Source organism: Phoenix dactylifera, chromosome 5 (assembly GCF_051530095.1).
Source record: "Phoenix dactylifera cultivar Ajwa chromosome 5, Ajwa_hap1_PhDact_Kaust_v1.1, whole genome shotgun sequence".
NCBI classification, from domain to species: Eukaryota; Viridiplantae; Streptophyta; class Magnoliopsida; order Arecales; family Arecaceae; genus Phoenix; species Phoenix dactylifera.
The window spans coordinates 37,570,784-37,589,675 of NC_143194.1; the positions used below are offsets into that span (position 1 = coordinate 37,570,784).

The 18,892-nt window shown below is 42.8% G+C and overlaps 1 protein-coding gene across 1 annotated transcript; it reads right to left on the reverse strand.

Annotated features, from left to right (window-relative positions):
• Positions 1-493: 493 nt before the first annotated feature.
• LOC103721332 (single-stranded DNA-binding protein WHY1, chloroplastic-like) lies at positions 494-18,841 on the reverse strand. Its single transcript, XM_026810121.4, has 8 exons — positions 18,483-18,841; positions 18,263-18,357; positions 17,925-18,017; positions 6,475-6,569; positions 4,721-4,794; positions 4,230-4,318; positions 1,878-2,080; positions 494-759 (listed from the first exon to the last, which is right to left on the reverse strand). The coding sequence occupies exons 1-7, from the start codon at positions 18,700-18,702 to the stop codon at positions 1,961-1,963; spliced, it is 786 nt and encodes a 261-aa protein (XP_026665922.2). The 5' UTR covers positions 18,703-18,841; the 3' UTR covers positions 494-759; positions 1,878-1,960.
• Positions 18,842-18,892: the final 51 nt, after the last annotated feature.

The following is an 18,892-nucleotide window of genomic DNA, read 5'->3' on the forward strand; positions in this document are numbered from 1 at the left end:
GGCTTCCTGTTTCAGACCACCAAACGAACGACAATGGAGAAATTGACCGGGCGTACTAAGATGTGGATCCTGTTATCGATTTCACCACCTGAATGCCGTCGCTTGACAGAATGCTAATGCAAACCATTCCACAACCTTTTTGTTGACATCATCTATTTTCCTTCATATCTGTTTTTTGTTCTTCAGATCTGGAACCTAAATTTCAGATAATAACGTTACTTCAATCCATTCCCTGGATATACCTCAACCATACACAACATAAGGCCCTTGCAAACAACTTACATTCTCTTCTTGAATGTGTGATTTTAATCCTTAAATGACACCAACCTTGGTTATCTCCCATATAATTGCAGCAAATGTAACTCCTGCCTTACAGTTTTAGCCTCACGCTCCCCAAAATCACATCTTTCAACCTAATATTTTTTCTACAGCAGATCTCCCTTTGTATAAGCTGTTATGTTGCCACACTTTATAGTATAAAACATAGACATGATTGAAATTGATGAAGATAATGTCTCCAATATTTGCAGTAACCCAACCAAAATATACCACGCATGACATGTATCATTATATTTTACAGAAGCTCCAACATGGTGCAGATGACATGCAATACCTACAACAGACAATTCACAGCCCATGGAATCAGTGTCCATGGTCGATGCAGTTGAGCAACACCAGAAGCTCGGTTCTTTCCTCTCTAACATACTGTCTTTCCCCATGCCCAAGATCCATGCATATACATATGCAGCGAAAAGTTAACTGCAGTGTTTCACCCAAGTGTTAGCCAACAAGAGAACCAAAGAAACAGGAAAGAAAATTGAAAATTCTGTTTTCCTACTGATGGAATGCCCGAAGAGTATAGGGATGAAATAAAAGAAGGGAAGAAACGGGAGAAAAAAGGGTTAATCTAGAATCCATGCAGAAATATAATACCTGAAGGTCATTATCAATGAAACTATTCAATTTATTTTTGCAATTGCATGTTTAGGATTGCCCTACATATATCTAGGCAGAGGTTGCTCGAACTTACGGACACATAAATCCAGACATATAGTTATTAGCAGACTAATTTCAAACTTTCTCACCAAAGAACATGTATGTATCATATAACCACAGGACATGTTAAATTATGTAGCATGTGTAATCAAGCAGAACAAATTTATATAATACTAAATAGTTCCAAAAGTCTGAACTTGCATGCAGTTGATTGGAGCCTATAATTGTTACATGTTTATTTTTCAGCGGGCAAGAAATGGGCATCTCAACTTACCATATTTTAAGGAAGAGTGGTTTACTAACAATTTTTTAAAATAGTCCTGCATTATCTTGGAGATACGGCAAATCCATCAAGGAGCAGACCAAGATGTAATTTTTCTAACAATGACCTTAAGAGGCTCATGGCAACCTAGCCGTAGCTCACTCAGATCCAGAGCCATCAAACACAAGCTTAAACAAATAGAGCTTGGATAAGCCGATTACTATGATGCCAAATTACTCTCGTGTGTGCCTTGAGGATTATCATTGACATAGGTGATTATGCAGAGTTCTTGAAGTGGACCCCTATAAAGAATGCCATCAATTAGTAATTTTGTTTCTGTTAGTAAAACAATGACAACGATCACATAGTAATATAAGTGTAACAAGAATGTCATAATTGAGAGTAAAAGACATTTACGATCTATTTTCACATATTCAATATTGTTTTTGATGATAGATACTTTTAGGTGTGAAAACAAAAATAAGCACTAATTTGGCTAATCAAGTATTTATAGCAATAATAAACAACGGTACAACATTCACATGTCCAGCCTTTAGCTGACAATTTTTGTGAGGCTGGCACTAAAGCAAGAACAGGAAATATTCATTTGCATACTTACATGAAGGAATACAAAAGTTGCTTCCTTGAACAAAATGGACTTGAAAGGGAACCTCTGTCATGCATGTCATTGTGCCATAATCTTCACCTGCCCCATTCCAATTCAGCTCCAGATCGTGCGGTCATATTGTTTGAACGAATGGAGTCCTCTGGTTTGATGGCATTTGCAAAAGCATGCCAACCCAGAAGGTATGGCAAGATAAACTGCAAACACATCAGATTCCATTCACTGACATATCATAAAACTCAGACATAAATACACTTCCACTAGGTTAAAAGAAATGAAATAGATCATACCAGAACTCATAGTGCCGAAGAGCATAAAACTGCAAATGCTACATATATATCATACCAAGTTCACATTGGTTTATTACTTTATCCAGATATATTTGATAGGTGCAGCATGTTGCCAGAAGTATAATAAATTATGATTAATTGATAAGTACATGGAATTTTCCCTGTTCACATTCTCTTCTGTAGAATCAAAAGGAATGAAACAGAATGAAATTTAAAACGCCAGAAAAGTTGCATCGTGGTTACACTGTGCACAATGAATAAAGAGCGGATCAGGTAAGGCACTACATGTCACAAACAGCAAGATAGTGATTAACTGATTCAACGACAACTGAGTTTCCCACTTCGCTCTCTTTTTCTGTTTACAGTACACCTGACTAACCTAGCTAAGCAGAAGAAAACATGATATCTTTGAAAATACACACGATCATGACAGCAACTATAAGATTTATTATGATTGTTTATTATCAGCAACAATGGAGGTGCCTAAAAATGTTATAATTTTTCAGCATCAGCTATATATAACATGAAAGCCTCAAATGCTGCACTTGCTCTGCATGAAGCAGTCAAGGGGCCTTAAAATATATCTACTATATCTACCACCTAGAGTTGGGTCAGGAGTAAAGCCTTTAGATAAAAGTTACATAAGGATGTCTTGGGAAAAAAAAATCATGTGGGCCCATGTCAATATGTGCGTGTGTGAGAGAGAGAGAGAGGGAGAGAGAGAAAGAGAGAGAGGAGTCCTGTAATAACTCTATTAATTTTTTTCCATGCTCTGCTGCTCTTGCCCCATGACCCCTCCATGCCAAGTCTTTTCTTTCGTAATAAAGTACGCATGCAGAACACTATATACATAAGCACTCCCTCTCCTCCCCCTCTCTCTCAATATGCACATATACATGTATACCTCCATTCATACACACATGCATATATACATACATGCATGCTTGTATGTCATGTAGGTATGTGTGTGTGACATAGATATATACATGTATACATACATCCATGCACCCATGCATGCATGTGTGTGTTTGTGGGGTGTGTGTGCATGTGACATAGACGCATAAATGTTCATGCAAGCATGTGTGTGGTGCGCGTGCACGCGTAACATATATAACATATGCACACACACCCCACACATGCTGGACTCTCTCCATGCAAAGCTGACCTCATAATATTCTCTTATCATATTTTAATAGAAATCATCCTTGTGAGCTGCACTACACACACAAGTTTTGAGTCTGCCTAAAGTGGTCTTCCAGTGAGATCAGCCTTCCTCCACATGCACCGCATATGCCAAATACTAGAAATATACCGATATGTATAGCCGGTCAGTTCATTGATAAAGCAATTCTCAGAACATGTACGTGAATAATTATAGGAATGTAGATGGGTTGGCTTGAGTTCTGTTTGCTCCTTGTGCATCCCTATGGAACCCAATCATCACCACAATGGAACAAAAATTGCTCAAAACCAAGAGGCGAACAAAACTCCACTCCAAATAAAAATTTTGCAGACTATATAGAATACATTACATCAAATAGTGCCTTAAGCACTTTGGCTTTTAAGTAACACAGACAAAGACTAACCTAAAAGGGACTGCAAGTGAATAATTAGTTTTCTGCTTACCCCCTCAAAAAAAAATTTCCTGAATTTTAGTAGATCCTATCTGAACAAGACTTCATCAGACTAAAAACATAAAGAAAATACTGATGATTTTACCTTATACCATTCTCAACAAAGCTAAGCTACATCACACTTGGGCAAGGGACCAATTTCCTGCTCCAAATATTTTCCCCCTGGTCCTTTATGGTTTTCTCCAGAGTTTATTAAGGGATTTGATTACAGTATGTCAAAGAGAATAGAAAACGAATAAATTTTGAATTCATAAGTGCTACAGAAATGAGTGCTAACCCTTGCTATACTAACTAAATAAAATCCTAAGGCAAGATTTTTGCTATATTTAAGGTTACTTCAACTAAATTTTAATCAAGAGCCAATTCATAAAAAAATGGGAATGATGTAAACTGAAGTAGCATCTAGTAAGACAGAGCCATACGTTGAAAGCTGACTTTAGAATAGCGAACTCTGCTTTAGTGATAGGAATGTAAATGCTTTCATCCACATTCAGGAGGCGATTCTGAACACCTGCAAAAAGAAATGAGGGAAATATATTTGTACTGAAATCTTTCAGAGAAAGATAGTATTTAAAGAAGAAAGCTAGGTTAACATTTTCTTTTTTCAAAAAGAAAAATGTTCATATGCTATATGCATATATAAGTGGAGTTGGCTTGCTACAGTTATTTTTCTAAAAAACAATCATCCAAAGCTTACCTGTCTGCATATCCGTAATAACAAAACCTAAGCGTATACAAGTATAGCAATAAGAGATGCATAACCTATCAAAACTTTAGATGCATGCGATTTCCCAAATATCATAATGCCACATTTATTTAATGAAAGCAACTTAAAAAAGCATAAACTGCTGTGTTCAAACATTTTGAGCAAGTACATGTTCATGTGTTATCATAAATTAGATCAAGAAATTACTAAGATTAAAAAAGTGCCCACTGCCATCTGGAAGAGGTTCTGCTTTTAAAACCTTCCGGATCTTGCCTTCTTCACTGCCAAAAAAAGAAAAGGGATTTTAACTAAGATGTTCCATTCGGATAAGAAGAATAAACAAGCATTTACAAAGACAGAAAGATTGCGAATACTTTAACTGAAACTTGTCATAATCATACATACCATGCCAATATGCAACAAGCCTTGTTCAGTCTATTTTCAGCATGTACTTACCCATCATTTCAACATATATGTCAGGCTGATGAAAGATGCAGTCAAAATAAGACACAACAAGACACACAAATTAGACCAAGTATTATTCACTGTATTAATTTTTCAGCCATGAAAGTTTTGTTTGTAGCCAAATATTGATATATTGCAAAAAATTAATCCTCACAAGCACGATGAAATAACTTGTGGACTTGTTTTGGGACAAGGGCTGCTTGTTATGGATTAGTTTGTAGGAGGGGGGTAATGGATTGAGGAATAGAGGCCCAGAAACAAAAGAAAAATATTACTGAAACTATAGGATGATTAAGGAGCCTTAAGATCTTGGAGGTGCCATGTTCCCCCTTGTTCCCTCCCCTAAGGCTCTAGCCCAGCCCCTGTGGTTGTTTTATGAATAGCACATCAAGTAAAGGTCAATCTTTAGTCTTGTATAATTGATGAACATGAACAATATAATCCTTGGCAGGAATTTCACACGTAGACAAACATCTAGTCTCATAGGATCACTAGAATTGCGACAACTCGTATGTCACATATAAAAATTTAAGACTTTGAATTAAACCTGCAAACCACATGAAGTGGGAGCCACTTTCAACCTTGGAGCCCATATGACATGCACGAGAGCATCCAAGCTAACTTTCAAACCATAAATAATGAGATTCAAAAACACATGAATCTCCAAAGGTCAAGTGAGGTTCTTGGCAACATTTAGGCTCATGTTCTGACTATGTGAAGAGGAGTCTTCAGATGAGATGTGCAAAAATCTTAAGGCTCAAAAGAGAAACTTGTCAGCCTCTAACCTGACCTTCAATATTCATAAGGTGAATTTCTCACATAAGAGATAAACAAACTTGAAGGTTCATCGAGAACTTGTGAGCTATATGCTTATTATGATCAACATGAATTGAAAAAAAACTACATGAAGGTGAGGTGAGTACAAAGCTCAGCTGCAGAGAAGATTGGAACTAACATGAAATCAATTATCATGGGACTCATGCAAAGGTCATAGATAGCATAGCTCACTATCAGGACTGAGTCAAAGACCAGTCTAAGTTAATGAAAAGGTGTCCAATTTTTATGTTCAAAAACCCTGGTCAAGTGAAGTTGATGAGAAGTTTTGAATCTTAAAACATTGAATAAGCTCTTTTAGTAGAGTTTACATAGAATTAGCAAATGAGTATAGATAGCCTAAGTTAACTCCAACAGGTCAGCACAAAATGAAGTTCCTCATAAACAAGGTGTCTTTCATCTGAAGTTAATGAAGTTTGACAAACATCATATAACAGAAAATCAAAAGAAGATGGTTATATTTACTAACAAGTTTACAAACATGACCATAGACCATTAGTTAAAGCAAACATTCAAGTAAAAAAGTAGATCTATATCATATGAACCACTAAATCATCCATATTGTCTCACAGGCATCAAAGATTCTCCTTGGAAAAAACAAACTCGCATTGAATCCAAATAACAATAAATACAACTAGGCATTTTTTGAGTAAGAAAGTTACCTTCTTCCCTTGAATGGATCATGAAAAAATTCGCATGAATCCTTTTCACTGAGAGCCATTAAAGCGCCAATCTCAGGTACAGATAAAGAGAAAACCTACATTGAATGTAAGCAAAATACAAAATTTAAGCCAGATATGCATGCATTAATTTTCAGACAAATGATATAAATCTTTGCTAAGTATGAATAACATGTCGCACATGATCCTACAGAAGCAAAAGAAGCATCAACATTTATGATGCAAGATCAAGAATGCATACATTGTCGATATAAAATATATATACGTATTACACTGTACATAATAAAAAACATGCGCAAATTTAAAATGGAATAAATGTATAGCTATAACCTTTAACTCTCTCAACAGTAAAAGTCCACTACTGAACACAACAAATCCAACATAGAAAAAGCAAGGCATGTGAAAAAACATGCAACCACTTAAGCAAATGAAAATTCTCTGAGTTTTCATGTTTATTTGATCTATTTGTATAGGTGTAATGAGCATTATCCAGAATATCTTGATTTTTTCAATATATATACACATAATTTAAAAAATTTCAGGTACAAAAACAATTCAAACAATAACACTCAACTAAAGAAATTCGCAAGCAAGATTGATGGGGACATCAGAGCCCTTCATTCAGATGATGGAGTCAATTAGTTGCTTTTATTATTGGTCGAGTCAATTTGGTTAGTTGCTTTTGTTATTGGTCGAGTCGATTTGGTTGTTGAGTCAAGTAATTGGATCAATTGATCAATATAAGACCTAATTATCAAGGTCCAATTTTGGGTGTGATTGATTGATTTAATGGTCTAATGCTAGTAAGGTTTAATTTGGTATGTAATCAATTAATTGACTTAGTCAATTAATTGAAGGGTCCAAGTTTGATTAGTTGTTAATTGTTTGACTTGGTCAATTCATGATGTAAGGCCTATAAAAAGGCCACCCCCCTTATGAATTAGGAGAAATAGGAGAAATGGAATGATTGAATAAAAAAAATCTTAGCCTCCTTTCTGCTGCTTCTTCTTCCTCCTCCTTTCCTTCTCCTTCCTCTTTCTTTCTTCTCCCTGCAGTGGTCCGCCATCAGCTTGGTATCAGAGCAGCCCGGCTTTGCCCCTGTTGCCAAAGCCACGATCCAATTTTCCTCTCTTCTCTGCATCTCTTCTTCCTCCCCCCGAGAAAAAAAATTGTTTCGGTTGCCGTGCTATTTCTTCGTGGGGAGATCAGAGGGCGTCTCGTCTTCTCCCAAGCCGAGAAAACACAAGTCCCATCTTCCCAAGGCCGAAGCATCTATTTTCGTGCGAGGATTGGCTTCACGGGGAGAGAGTAGAGTTTCTTCTCTCTCTCCCAAGCCGAAAACGCCCTTCCTGGGTGTTCTTTTCTTTCTTCGCGTGGGCATTTCCCAAAGCCGAAGAAACCATCGAGCCCTGTTCTAGGTGGTTCCTGAGGAGGAGAGATCTTCCCCAACCGGCTCTCGAGAAAGGAGGGCCAAACCTCCTCGTCGCCGTTGCCTGCACGCCTGCGTCCTCCCGTTGCTCCACCGCTCGTCGCCGAACTCCTCCGTCGAGCACCCGCCCGGGCCGCCACTGCCAAGTGCCTCCGTCGAGTGCCACTATCCTCCGCAGCACGACCACCGCCGCTTCTGCTCTGCCGCAGTCCATCGTCCGCATCTTCCGCAGCGCCGCTCTCCCTTCCACGCATCCCGAGCGCAGCTTCTCCTCCACCAGCCGAGCTAAGACGCCCGCGTTCATCCGCCTCCGCCGTCGCCTCCTTCGTCCTGCCTCCTCAACCGCCCGCTCCCTCCGGCCGCATCCCAACCAAAACACACCCCCACCAAAATCCCAAACCCGCTTCTCCCCATTCTTCCGCCCATCCTCCCACAGCCGTCACCAGCCTCCCTTCCGCCCTTCTTTCCCCTTCATAGCGGGTCATCACCCACTTCCCACTCACAAGCCCCCACTCCTCTCAACCCACGGGCTCCCTCTCCCCCTCATCTTCCCAGGGATTTTTTTTTTTCGGCATTACATCAGGCCCTTCCCCAAGCCTTCTTGTCATCCGGTGCTTGGGCCCAACAGATCCAGCCCAACCTGGTCTGCAGCCACCTCTTGCGCCCTTCTCATCAGCCAGCCCTTCTCATTTCGCAGCCCATCAGGCCAATCCACCCGCCACTTAAGTCGGCTGATGCAGAACTGTCACGGGAGAAGTGGCTGCAGCGGTGACGAGTCAACCCGGAATGATTGTAGCTGCTGTAAGATAGGGCGATAGAGGAAGAGGGAGAAAGAAGAGGAGAATGAGAGAGGAAAATAGGTAGCAAGGAAGAGAGGAGGGAGAAGAGGAGAGGAGGAAGAGAGCAGGTGAAAAGTGGGAGAAAAATTGTTAATCCTTCATTAAAACCCTAATTATGAAAATAGTACCCTATATATAGGGCCCAAATAAACACAATTAACATAAAACCCCCTTACACAGAGATAACTCCTAATAAGCCCACAAATAACACAAATAAGCCCTAAAATGCAAACAAGCCCAGAAATAAAAATAAAATAAATATGCAAATAAAATGGTGGCCTAGCTGATGTCCCCATCAACTCCTTCCGGGTGGAAAAAACTCGACCCTGTCGAGTGCAGATCTGGCCGGCTGTCGTACTGCTCCAGAAGGTCAGGGTCAAGGCGCTGCAACTCAGCTCGCGAAATCCACATCACATCCGATTCGGGTCGACCTTTCCACCGAACAAGGTAATGTTGGTAGCTTCCTCTCCTGGTAGATATAACATGCTCATCTAATATATGTTCTATGTGTTTTCTGCGTGCATGAAACTTTGGAGGTGGAGGCTCAATAGCAGGTGCTGGATCAGGGTGATCAACAAAAGCGGATGTATCAACAAAAGGGTCAGAAGGAATAAATGTTGACTTCTTGTATGGGACTAAATCTTCAATATTAAATGTCGCACTAATCCCATAGTCTTCAGGAAGATCTACAACATAAGCATTCGAACTGATTTTCTTTAGGATTTTGAACGGTCCCGCACTACGAGATTGCAACTTTTTGAACGTTCCCGAAGGAAAGTCGTTCAGGTCTAATTCTTACCATGACATAATCGTCTACATTCAATTCTTTATAACGTCTATGCAAATCAGCAAGGAATTTATATTTTAAGTTATTAGAGTAAATACGTTTGCTGATCTCCTGATGCAATTAATGCAGATGTGAAGCAAATGATTGTGCAGACTCAGAGACTCCATGTTGATGAGATATGGGAATCAAGTCTATGGGTTGCCTAGGTTTATATCCATTCACTACTTCGAAGGGACTCATGCCTAAAGTCCTATTGACCGAACTATTATATGCAAACTCGGCGGTTGGTAACACGAGATCCCAAGTCCTAGCATGCTCTCCTACCAGACATCTTAAAAGATTCTCTAGACTTCGGTTGACAAGTTCTGTCTGGCCATTAGTTTGGGGATGATAGGCAGAGAAAAATTTTAATTTGGTGCCCATCATATGCCAAAGGGTTTTCCAAAAATAGCTCATGAATTTAACATCCCTATCGGACACAATAGATTTTGGGAGGCCATGGAGTCTGTTAGACTTCGTTAAAATAGAGTTTCGCAATCCTAGAAGCATCAGAAGTCTTAGAACAAGGGAGAAAATGAGCCATCTTAGAGAATCGGTCCACCACTACAAAAATGGAATCATGTTTGGTGGAGGTACGTGGAAGCCCTAACATGAAATCCATACTAACATCTTGCCAAGGACAATCAGGAACGGGCAGTGGAGTGTAAAGACCAGTGTTCTGCTTACGTTGTTTGGCCAGTTGACAGGTGCGACACTGACCGACAATTTTGGCCACGTCTCTCTTGAGACTTGGCCAGAAGAAACGTCTCTCCACCATCTCAATGGTTTTGTCTCTCCCGAAGTGCCCAGACAGTCCTCCAGCGTGTATTTCCCATACTAGAAAATCTCTCAATGAGGTTCGGGGGATATACAATCGGTCGGAACGAAAGAGGTAATCATCTTGTAAAAAGAAATCATCTTGTTCTCTCTCTACTCCATCTCGTAGGATCAGATATATATAACTAAAATCGGGATAGGTGGTATATTGTTCCCTGATCCTTTCAAAACCAATTACTTCAGTGCTCATCACGGATAAAAGGAAGATCCGTCGACTGAGCGCATCAGCAGCCTTGTTCTCAACTCCAGCTTTATGTTTCAGTACAAAAGTATAGGCTTGCAGAAACTCAATCCATCGGCCGTGTCGATGGTTCAGTTTCTTTTGGGAGTTGAGATACTTTAAAGCCTCATGGTCTGAATACAAGACAAATTCTTGCGGTAGCAAATAATGTCGCCAATGTCGCAGGGTTTGCACTACCGCATAGAATTCCTTATCATAGGTGGAATAACGCAACCTGCCGTCGCTTAATTTTTCGCTAAAGAACGCGACAGGATGACCTTCTTGGCTTAACACGCCACCTATGCCAACGCCAGAGGCATCACATGCGACCTCGAATACTTTAGTGAAATCAGGGAGGCGCAAGACAGGCGCTTCAGTCATCCTTTTCTTAATTTCATTAAAGGCTTGGGATGCCGAAGTAGTCCAGATAAAGTCTCTTTTCTTCATACAATCTGTAATGGGAGACATTATCGAACTAAAATTTCTAATGAAGCGACGATAGAAAGTAGCCAAGCCATGAAAGCTACGTACTTCCGCTAAGGTCTTGGGCTCAGGCCAATCGACTATCGCGCTTACTTTTTCCGGATCAGCGGAGACACCCTGAGAAGACACTATGAACTCTAAGAAGGTGACATGATCGGTCAGAAAGGCACACTTCTTGGAATTTGCAAAGAAGCTTTCTTTCCTAAGGACATCGCAAACCTGCCGTAAGTGTGAGAGATGGAGCTCTTGAGTTTGACTATAGATGAGGATGTCACTAAAATATACAACGATAAATTTATTCAAGAAAGGTCGAAGGATCTGTGTCATCACCCTCATAAAAATACTAGGAGCATTTGTTAACCCGAACGGCATCACTAACCATTCGTAGAGTCCATCTTTGGTTTTAAAGGCAGTTTTTCATTCATCCCCAGGACGAATCCGAATCTGGTGGTACCCACTCTTTAGGTCGATCTTGGAAAAAACTGTAGCACCAGACATATAGTCTAAAAGATCGTCCGGCCTAGGAATGGAAAAACGATACTTAACCGTGATTTTATTGATAGCACGGCTATCGACGCACATCCTTCAAGAGCCATCTTTCTTGGGAGTGAGGAGTGCGGGTACAGCACAGGGACTCAAACTCTCACGAATATACCCTCGAGTGAGGAGTTCGTCAACTTGACGTTTCAGTTCAGTGTGCTCGTTTGGATTGAGCCTATGATGGGGAAGATTTGGTAAGGATGCTCCAGGAATAAGGTCAATTACGTGCTGGATATCACGCATCGGAGGAAGTGTATCTGGAAGATCCTTAGGAAAAACAGAGTGAAACTCCTCCAACAGAGGAACTACTACGGGCGGGTGCTCAGTATTTGACTCCACATTGATAACCCTAGCCACAAGGACGAATACAGGTGATTGGCTTTCGATATCTTTCATTACCTCTTTCGACGTAATGATGTGAAGTGACTCATCTTTCCGTGGTGTAGCACTCTTCTTGTCAAGGGCGGGCTCTCTAGGAGGCAATAAATTCAGTATAATTTTACGATCCTGAAACATAAAGCTACACGAATTCGACCGGCCATGAAGTGTGACGTCTCTATCGTATAACCAAGGTCTCCCTAGAATAACTTGACCTACATCCATTGGAAGGCAGTCGCACCAGATCTCGTCTTTATAAGATAGGAATTGAATCGGGACAAGACATCTTTCCGACATCGAGATGGACGTCTTATCTACCCAGGCTACCTTATATGGGTTGGGATGAAGGGTAGATTTCAGGCCGAGGCGGGAAACAACTCCAAACGCAATAGCGTTGATGCAACTCCCACTATCAAATAGGATTTTGCATGTTTTACCATTGATCTTAATAAGCATGTAAAATAGGAAGGTTCTACGCCAATCTTGTTCGGTCTTGGTTTGAGCTAAAGTACACCTAACCACATGAAGCCTAGGATTTTCGTCATTCCGATCAGTGGGCTCCTTTTGGAGCTCAGTCTGGATAAACTCTAATCCGGTCTGTTCGTCTCCAAAGTCTTCTACAAAATCCTCGATGTTTGGTTCATAGACTTCTTCGACACATTCAGTCTCCTGGGTCCCTACTTCCAGTTTAGTCATTAGATAGGTCTTGGCATTACATTGGGATGCGATATGGCCAAACTTTTGGCACCTGAAATACTGGATTTGGCTTCTTGAGGGCGGGTTGGAATCTAGTATGCCTTTTCCTTTATCAGTCGACGGACTTTGAACAGGCATCGGGAACGGCCTAGTCGGTGCTTGGCTAGAGCCGGGCTGGTTAGGATGGTTGGAAAATGGTCTGGATTGCGGGAGATAGCTTTGATTAGGTCGGGCTCCTGAGGGTATGGACCGAGAGTCGGTACGCCTTACTACAGGGATTCGTAAAAAACTATCCACATCTTGAGCCAACTGGTATGCTTGGCCAAGGGTGGTAATCTCTCGGAGAATTAATTCTTTTTGGATCTCCTCGCGGAGTCCTGCCCGAAACCTAGAGAGGGTAACAATCTCCTCTTCGATTACACCGCATCTCATATGAAACTCCTCAAATCGTGCAATGTAATCGGCAATGGTTGATGTCCCTTGAGTTAATTTCTGCCACCTATCCATAAGGCATTGTCGGTAAGAGAATGGCAGATATTTTTCATTCAACTTTTCTTTCATATCCTCCCAGGTGGTGATACGAGGAAGCCTTTGGATCTCACGCATATATTCAACGTTATGCCAGTACCAGTGAGCTTGTCCAATAAGCTTCATTTTAGCGAACCGTACTTTTCTATCGTCAGTCATGTCGTACTACTCGAAATAATTATCTATGGCTGCTCTCCAATCAAGGTACACGCTCGGCTCTAATTAACCAGCAAATGTGGGAGCATCTACTCTTACGGTACGAAGTAGTCGCTCGTCAAGATCGCGCTGGTGATCAGGAGAAAATTGGTTCCTAGGGGGATGGGGAAGAGCTACAGGTGGTGTGGCCAAACCAAGCTCAGGATAAGCTGCGATTGGAGTTGATGGTTCAGGAGTCCTAGGATGTTGCACTAGAGCACGGATCTCTCATTTGAATTCGTCATGATCAGCTCGTAATGCAGCGATTTGGTCCACACGTATTACGGTAGGAAATTAGTCACTATAAGAAGTTAAGTTGCAAACACGTATTACGGTCGTTCTAATCCTAAAGTAATCTGATCTATGGATGTTGAGAAATATCCTGTCGCTAGGGTGTGCTAATTTAATATCTAGATTTAGAGGGTGAATAGGACAGGTGTGGTAATATATGTTCTAGGTTTCAAAATTTGACAGAAAAGTTTTCAAAATATGGCTATCATGCAAGAGAACTAGAACACAATTAGATAAACAAGCCCAAAAGAAAGAAGAACCTGTCACCTGTGGTGAATGCAGTCAGCCAGAATCGTGTACTCGTGGACTGGGGCGACGATCGGGGTGCGGTTGCAACCGATGGACTCTCGAAACGGCTCCAATTGGATCTGATCACAGCAACTTGGTTGGGCTTGCGGAAGAAAGTGCCTGTTGAAATTGGGCCCAAAAGGCCTGCGGGTCTGGGGCCCGCAGCAGAGAAAGCAAGGTGGGCGGGCCGAAGTGAGGGTGGGCCCCTGAGAGGTGTGCGGGTGGTTTGGGCCCGATGAGAAAGGAGGGTGGTAGGGCACGTGGAGTCGGCCCATGAAGGAAGAGGAGGGGGCGAAGGGCGAAATGAACCTGAGGTGGTGTGAAGAGGGTTCAATGTTGAAACCCTCGATGAAATGACAGGGGGAGGGAGTGGGGTGAGTGGTGGCGATCTTGGAAGAAGGACGGGCAGGAGGGGGGCGAGGGGGGAAGGCGGTGAAGTGGTGGTGGAGGCGGTGGTTTTGCGGCGTGCGAGCAGAGGAGGGGGTGGGCAACGGCGAAGCAGAAGGCGGCGGCGGTGGCAATCGAGCGGTCGCGGGAGCGGCGAGGACGGCGACGGCGAGGCGGCGCGGCTCGATGGGGAGGGACAAGACGGGGTTCGGGCGATTGCGGATCTCGGCGGCGGCAGGAGGCGGCCCGGGCGGAGGCGGCAAAGGCGGAGCGGCACGGGCGGAGGAGCTCGGGTGGGATGCTCGGCGGCGGTGTTCGTCGGCGAGGAGGCGCAGGCGGAGGGGAAACACCGTGGACGAACGGCGGCTCGGCGTGGACGGCGTCGGTGGCGACGGCGGCGGAAACCCCCTAGGGTTTCCCTTCGGCAGGAACAGAGGTAAGCAGTTTTTTTTTTTAGGACACGTGCAGGTCACGTGTTCCTACGGATTTTTTTTTTGAACCTTTACGGGTTCGGGTTTTCGGGTGAACCCGCTCCGATAACTGTTAAATCTAGCACGTGCAAATCACGTTCACCTTTTTTTTTTCGCCTTCAACCTCCCGATCGATTCGGGAGGACGATCTGATCTCCCTGGCGGTCGCTGTAGATCGCCCGAACGGAACGGCGACAGAGTTCGCGGCCGCGGTTTCGTGGTCGGCGGTGACAGGCGGCGGCCGAACGCGGCGGCAGGTGGATTCCCCCTGTGCGCGGTGGCCGGCGGGTGCTTCGGCTGGTCCGAGGGAAAGGGACGACAGAAGGGCGGCGATGCTCCTCTTCTTTCCGGCAACGGAAATCACTCGTGGCCCGTCAGCACGCTCCGGCGTCCGTGGTCGGGGTACCGCGTAGATTTCGTGCGCCCACCGGAATCCAGGGATCTGGCGCTGCTCCGCCATACACTGACGTGGTGCTTCAGTGGGAGAAGTGGCCGCCGGCGGTGAGACAGAGGAGGTGGAGCACGGCGAGGGCGCGGTGACGAGTGGAAGGAAAAGGAACAGTCGCGGTGGTTTCTTCTTTGTGCTTTTTTTTTTTGGTCTTGGTGTTCCTTCCCAGCTGATGCCGGATCTGAACGAGATGACTGTAGCACGGGATGGGTCAATCTCTTTCCAACCCACGACAGCCCAGAAAAGAGACGGTCTTGGCACAGGGGCAAAACCAGGAGCTCTGATACCAAGTTGATGCAGAATTGTCATGGGAGAAGTGGCTGCAGCGGTGACGAGTCAACCCGAAATGATTGTAGCTGCTGTAAGATAGGACGACAGAGGAAGAGGGAGAAAGAAGAGGAGGAGAATGAGAGAGGAAAATAGGTAGCAAGGAAGAGAGAAGAGGGAGAAAAGGAGAGGAGGAAGAGAGCAGGTGAAATGTGGGAGAAAAATTGTTAATCCTTCATTAAAATCCTAATCATGAAAATAGTCCCCTATATATAGGGCCCAAATAAACACAATTAACATAAAACCCCCTTACACAGAGATAACTCCTAATAAGCGCACAAATAACACAAATAAGCCCTAAAATGCAAACAAGCCCAGAAATAAAAATAAAATAAATATGCAAATAAAATGGTGGCCTAGCTGATGTCCCCATCATCGGCCCAACAGCCCGCACCACACACTAGCCACAGCTCCTTTCTTAGTCCTCGGGCCCTGAACATACCCCCCAAATCCGCAGGCCCACCAAGCAGAATTGATCAGGTCCACAAAGTGCTGAGATTAGGGCCACAAGCTACAGTGATCAGGCCCACCGAGCTGCTGTTATCAGGTTCACTGAATTGTTGTGATCAAATCAGATTCAAGCCATTTGATGAGCCTACTTGCTGCGACCGCACTTTTGATCGTGCCCCAGCCCAGTACGACAGCCGGCCAGACCTGCACTCGACGGGGTCAAGTTTTTTTCCACCTAGGAGGAGTTGTTGGGGACATCAGAGCCCCTCATTCAGATGATGGAGTCAATTAGTTGCTTTAATTATTGGTCGAGTCAATTTGGTTAGTTGCTTTTATTATTGGTTGAGTCGATTTAGTTGTTGAGTCAAGTGATTGGATCAATTGATCAATATATGACCTAATTATAAAGGTCCAATTTTGGGTGTGATCGATTGATTTAATGGTCTAATATTAGTAAGGTTTAATTTGGTATGTAATCAATTAATTGACTTAGTCAATTAATTAAAGGGTCCAAATTTGGTTAGTTGTTAATTATTTGACTTGGTCAATTCATGATGTAAGGCCTATATAAGGGCCACCCCCCTCATGAATTAGAAAAAATGGAATGATTGAATAAAAAAAAATCCTAGCCTCCTTTCTACTTCTTCTTCCTCCTCTTCTCTTCTTCTTGCGTCTCTATAACCTCTTCCTCCTCCTCCTTTTCTTCTCCTTCCTCTTTCTTCCTTCTCCCTACAGTGGTCCGCCATCAAAAATTCATGTATTATATTAGTTTATATGGGTGAATCCATTGCTTAGCTGCAAGGTGAAACTCAACCTCTAGCCATGCTGTGCAATTCACTGAGATTGGAACTACTGTTACCATATCATTTTTTTGAATCCAGAGAAGGAACTCTGTACCAAAGCCACTTATGGCAAATGAGGAACAAGTAACCAGAGGAATATGAAATCCTTGAAGTTCAAACAAGTGCAGAGAAGTTTAATAGGCTCGATAAACAGAAATGTTCTCTATGCTTCTCACTATTTCTAGTCAACTCTTCTTTGGGGTTTCTTTTTTCTCCACCTGTCAAGGACACATATTCTTTGCAGTTTCATGGTATAAAAAGAAGTTTTTATAGCACACGCGCTTAAGGATTAGAAAGCTAACTTAAGTTTTCTATCTCACCAAAAAGGATTAGAAAGCTTATGTAATAGAGGATGAAACTCAAGTGGATGCCATAGGAAGATAACTTACTGATTTGTCAGTTATCATGAGAGAATTAACAAAAGAGAATCTTTTTAACATATTCAAAATGAAAAAAGAAACCCAGACTTCTGAATTACATGGTGAGGAATAGGACTAGATGGCCCGCTTGACTTGTATGGAGGACTTCTAGTTGAGCATCAGCATATTGAAAGTACCTCTATCAGTTGTAAGAGAAGGACTATTAGGACAGAAAGGCTGGGATTGCTTTCTTTTCTTAGGACATGCAATTTCATGCATACCTTTATTCAGTTTTCTTCCAGAACATATTCTATTTTTTTAAAAAAAATTATTATATGATTCTCTATCTCAAAATCTGACAATGGTCTTAATCCAACTCCAAGTTAACCTTAACAAGAACCACCCTTTTCACACACAATCTTGTTCCTAATGATTTGAAGGATTATCTGCCTCTGAAGAATGTAAACAGGATTTATCGAAAAAGAAGAATGTGAAGAAGAAGCTTGGCATATTATTAGAAAATTTGAGACAACATATATAAGATAATGAAACGTAATTAAAACATTCATCTTAACCAAGAGCAAGAGGTCCAAGAAAACCTGTTTCCTGTTCCAGTCATACTGCCGGACTGCTGCTGCGGGAGCAAACTGAAGGAGAATGAACCCTTCTTTTGATACCTTGAACGCCCCAGACTGCGCATTGGCAAATCCTAAAGCCATGAGTAACTCTAGAATCGACAGAAAACAAAAAAGACTCCATCTTTCTGGCGTGATGAAAGAGAGAATTTTTGACAAAAGCAACATCCGCACATGTAAGGGAAAAGGTAATAATTTACAATCAACTCTGGAACAAACGGAAAAACAAATTAAGAAACCACCTTTCAATTAGAATTGAAAAGGAAGGGAGGCAATTTTGGTGTAAAGCAGCAAAAACCTACATCCAATGGGGTGAACTCGGGACCTTTCGGTTCCACGGTAAGGGCGGCCTTCCCTTTGTAGATGGAGTACCCCACGAAAACCCTTGAAGATTGAACTGCCAAAGAGAGTAGCGAAACAAGGCAAATCGTTAGCTTTGTTTGGATCCAGAAGCAGGAAAGGGGAAGCTCGGCACTCGGTTGTTGATTGTTTCCCGATGGAAAGTAAGGAGATAACCGGCACCTCCGGGGGGCTGGGGAGCGAAAGAGGAGTCCCGGGGCGCGGGGGAGGCGAGCCTCTGCTGGTCGAAGTAGTCGGAGCGACGGCAGGAGACGGAGAGCTTCTTCTTCTTGGGGGCTAGGGTTCCAGGAGAGAGCACATTCTTGAAGGAATTCGAGGGGAGGAAAGGATGGGGAGAGGCTGAGCTCTGGAGAGGGATGGGAGAGGATCCGGTTAGCGGCATTGCTTGCTTCTAATCTACACACTAGAGCGAACGAAGGAGGGATTCGAGAGGGTTTTCCACCTTTCTTCTTGTTTTCGGTAGGTGCGGCCGTTTTAGTTCAAGATAGCGGATCTTTCATGGGCAGCGGCGAATGCCACCCGTTTCTCCTATCATGCGGTCGTTTTAAGCTGCGTTCAGCATCCCCCCATAT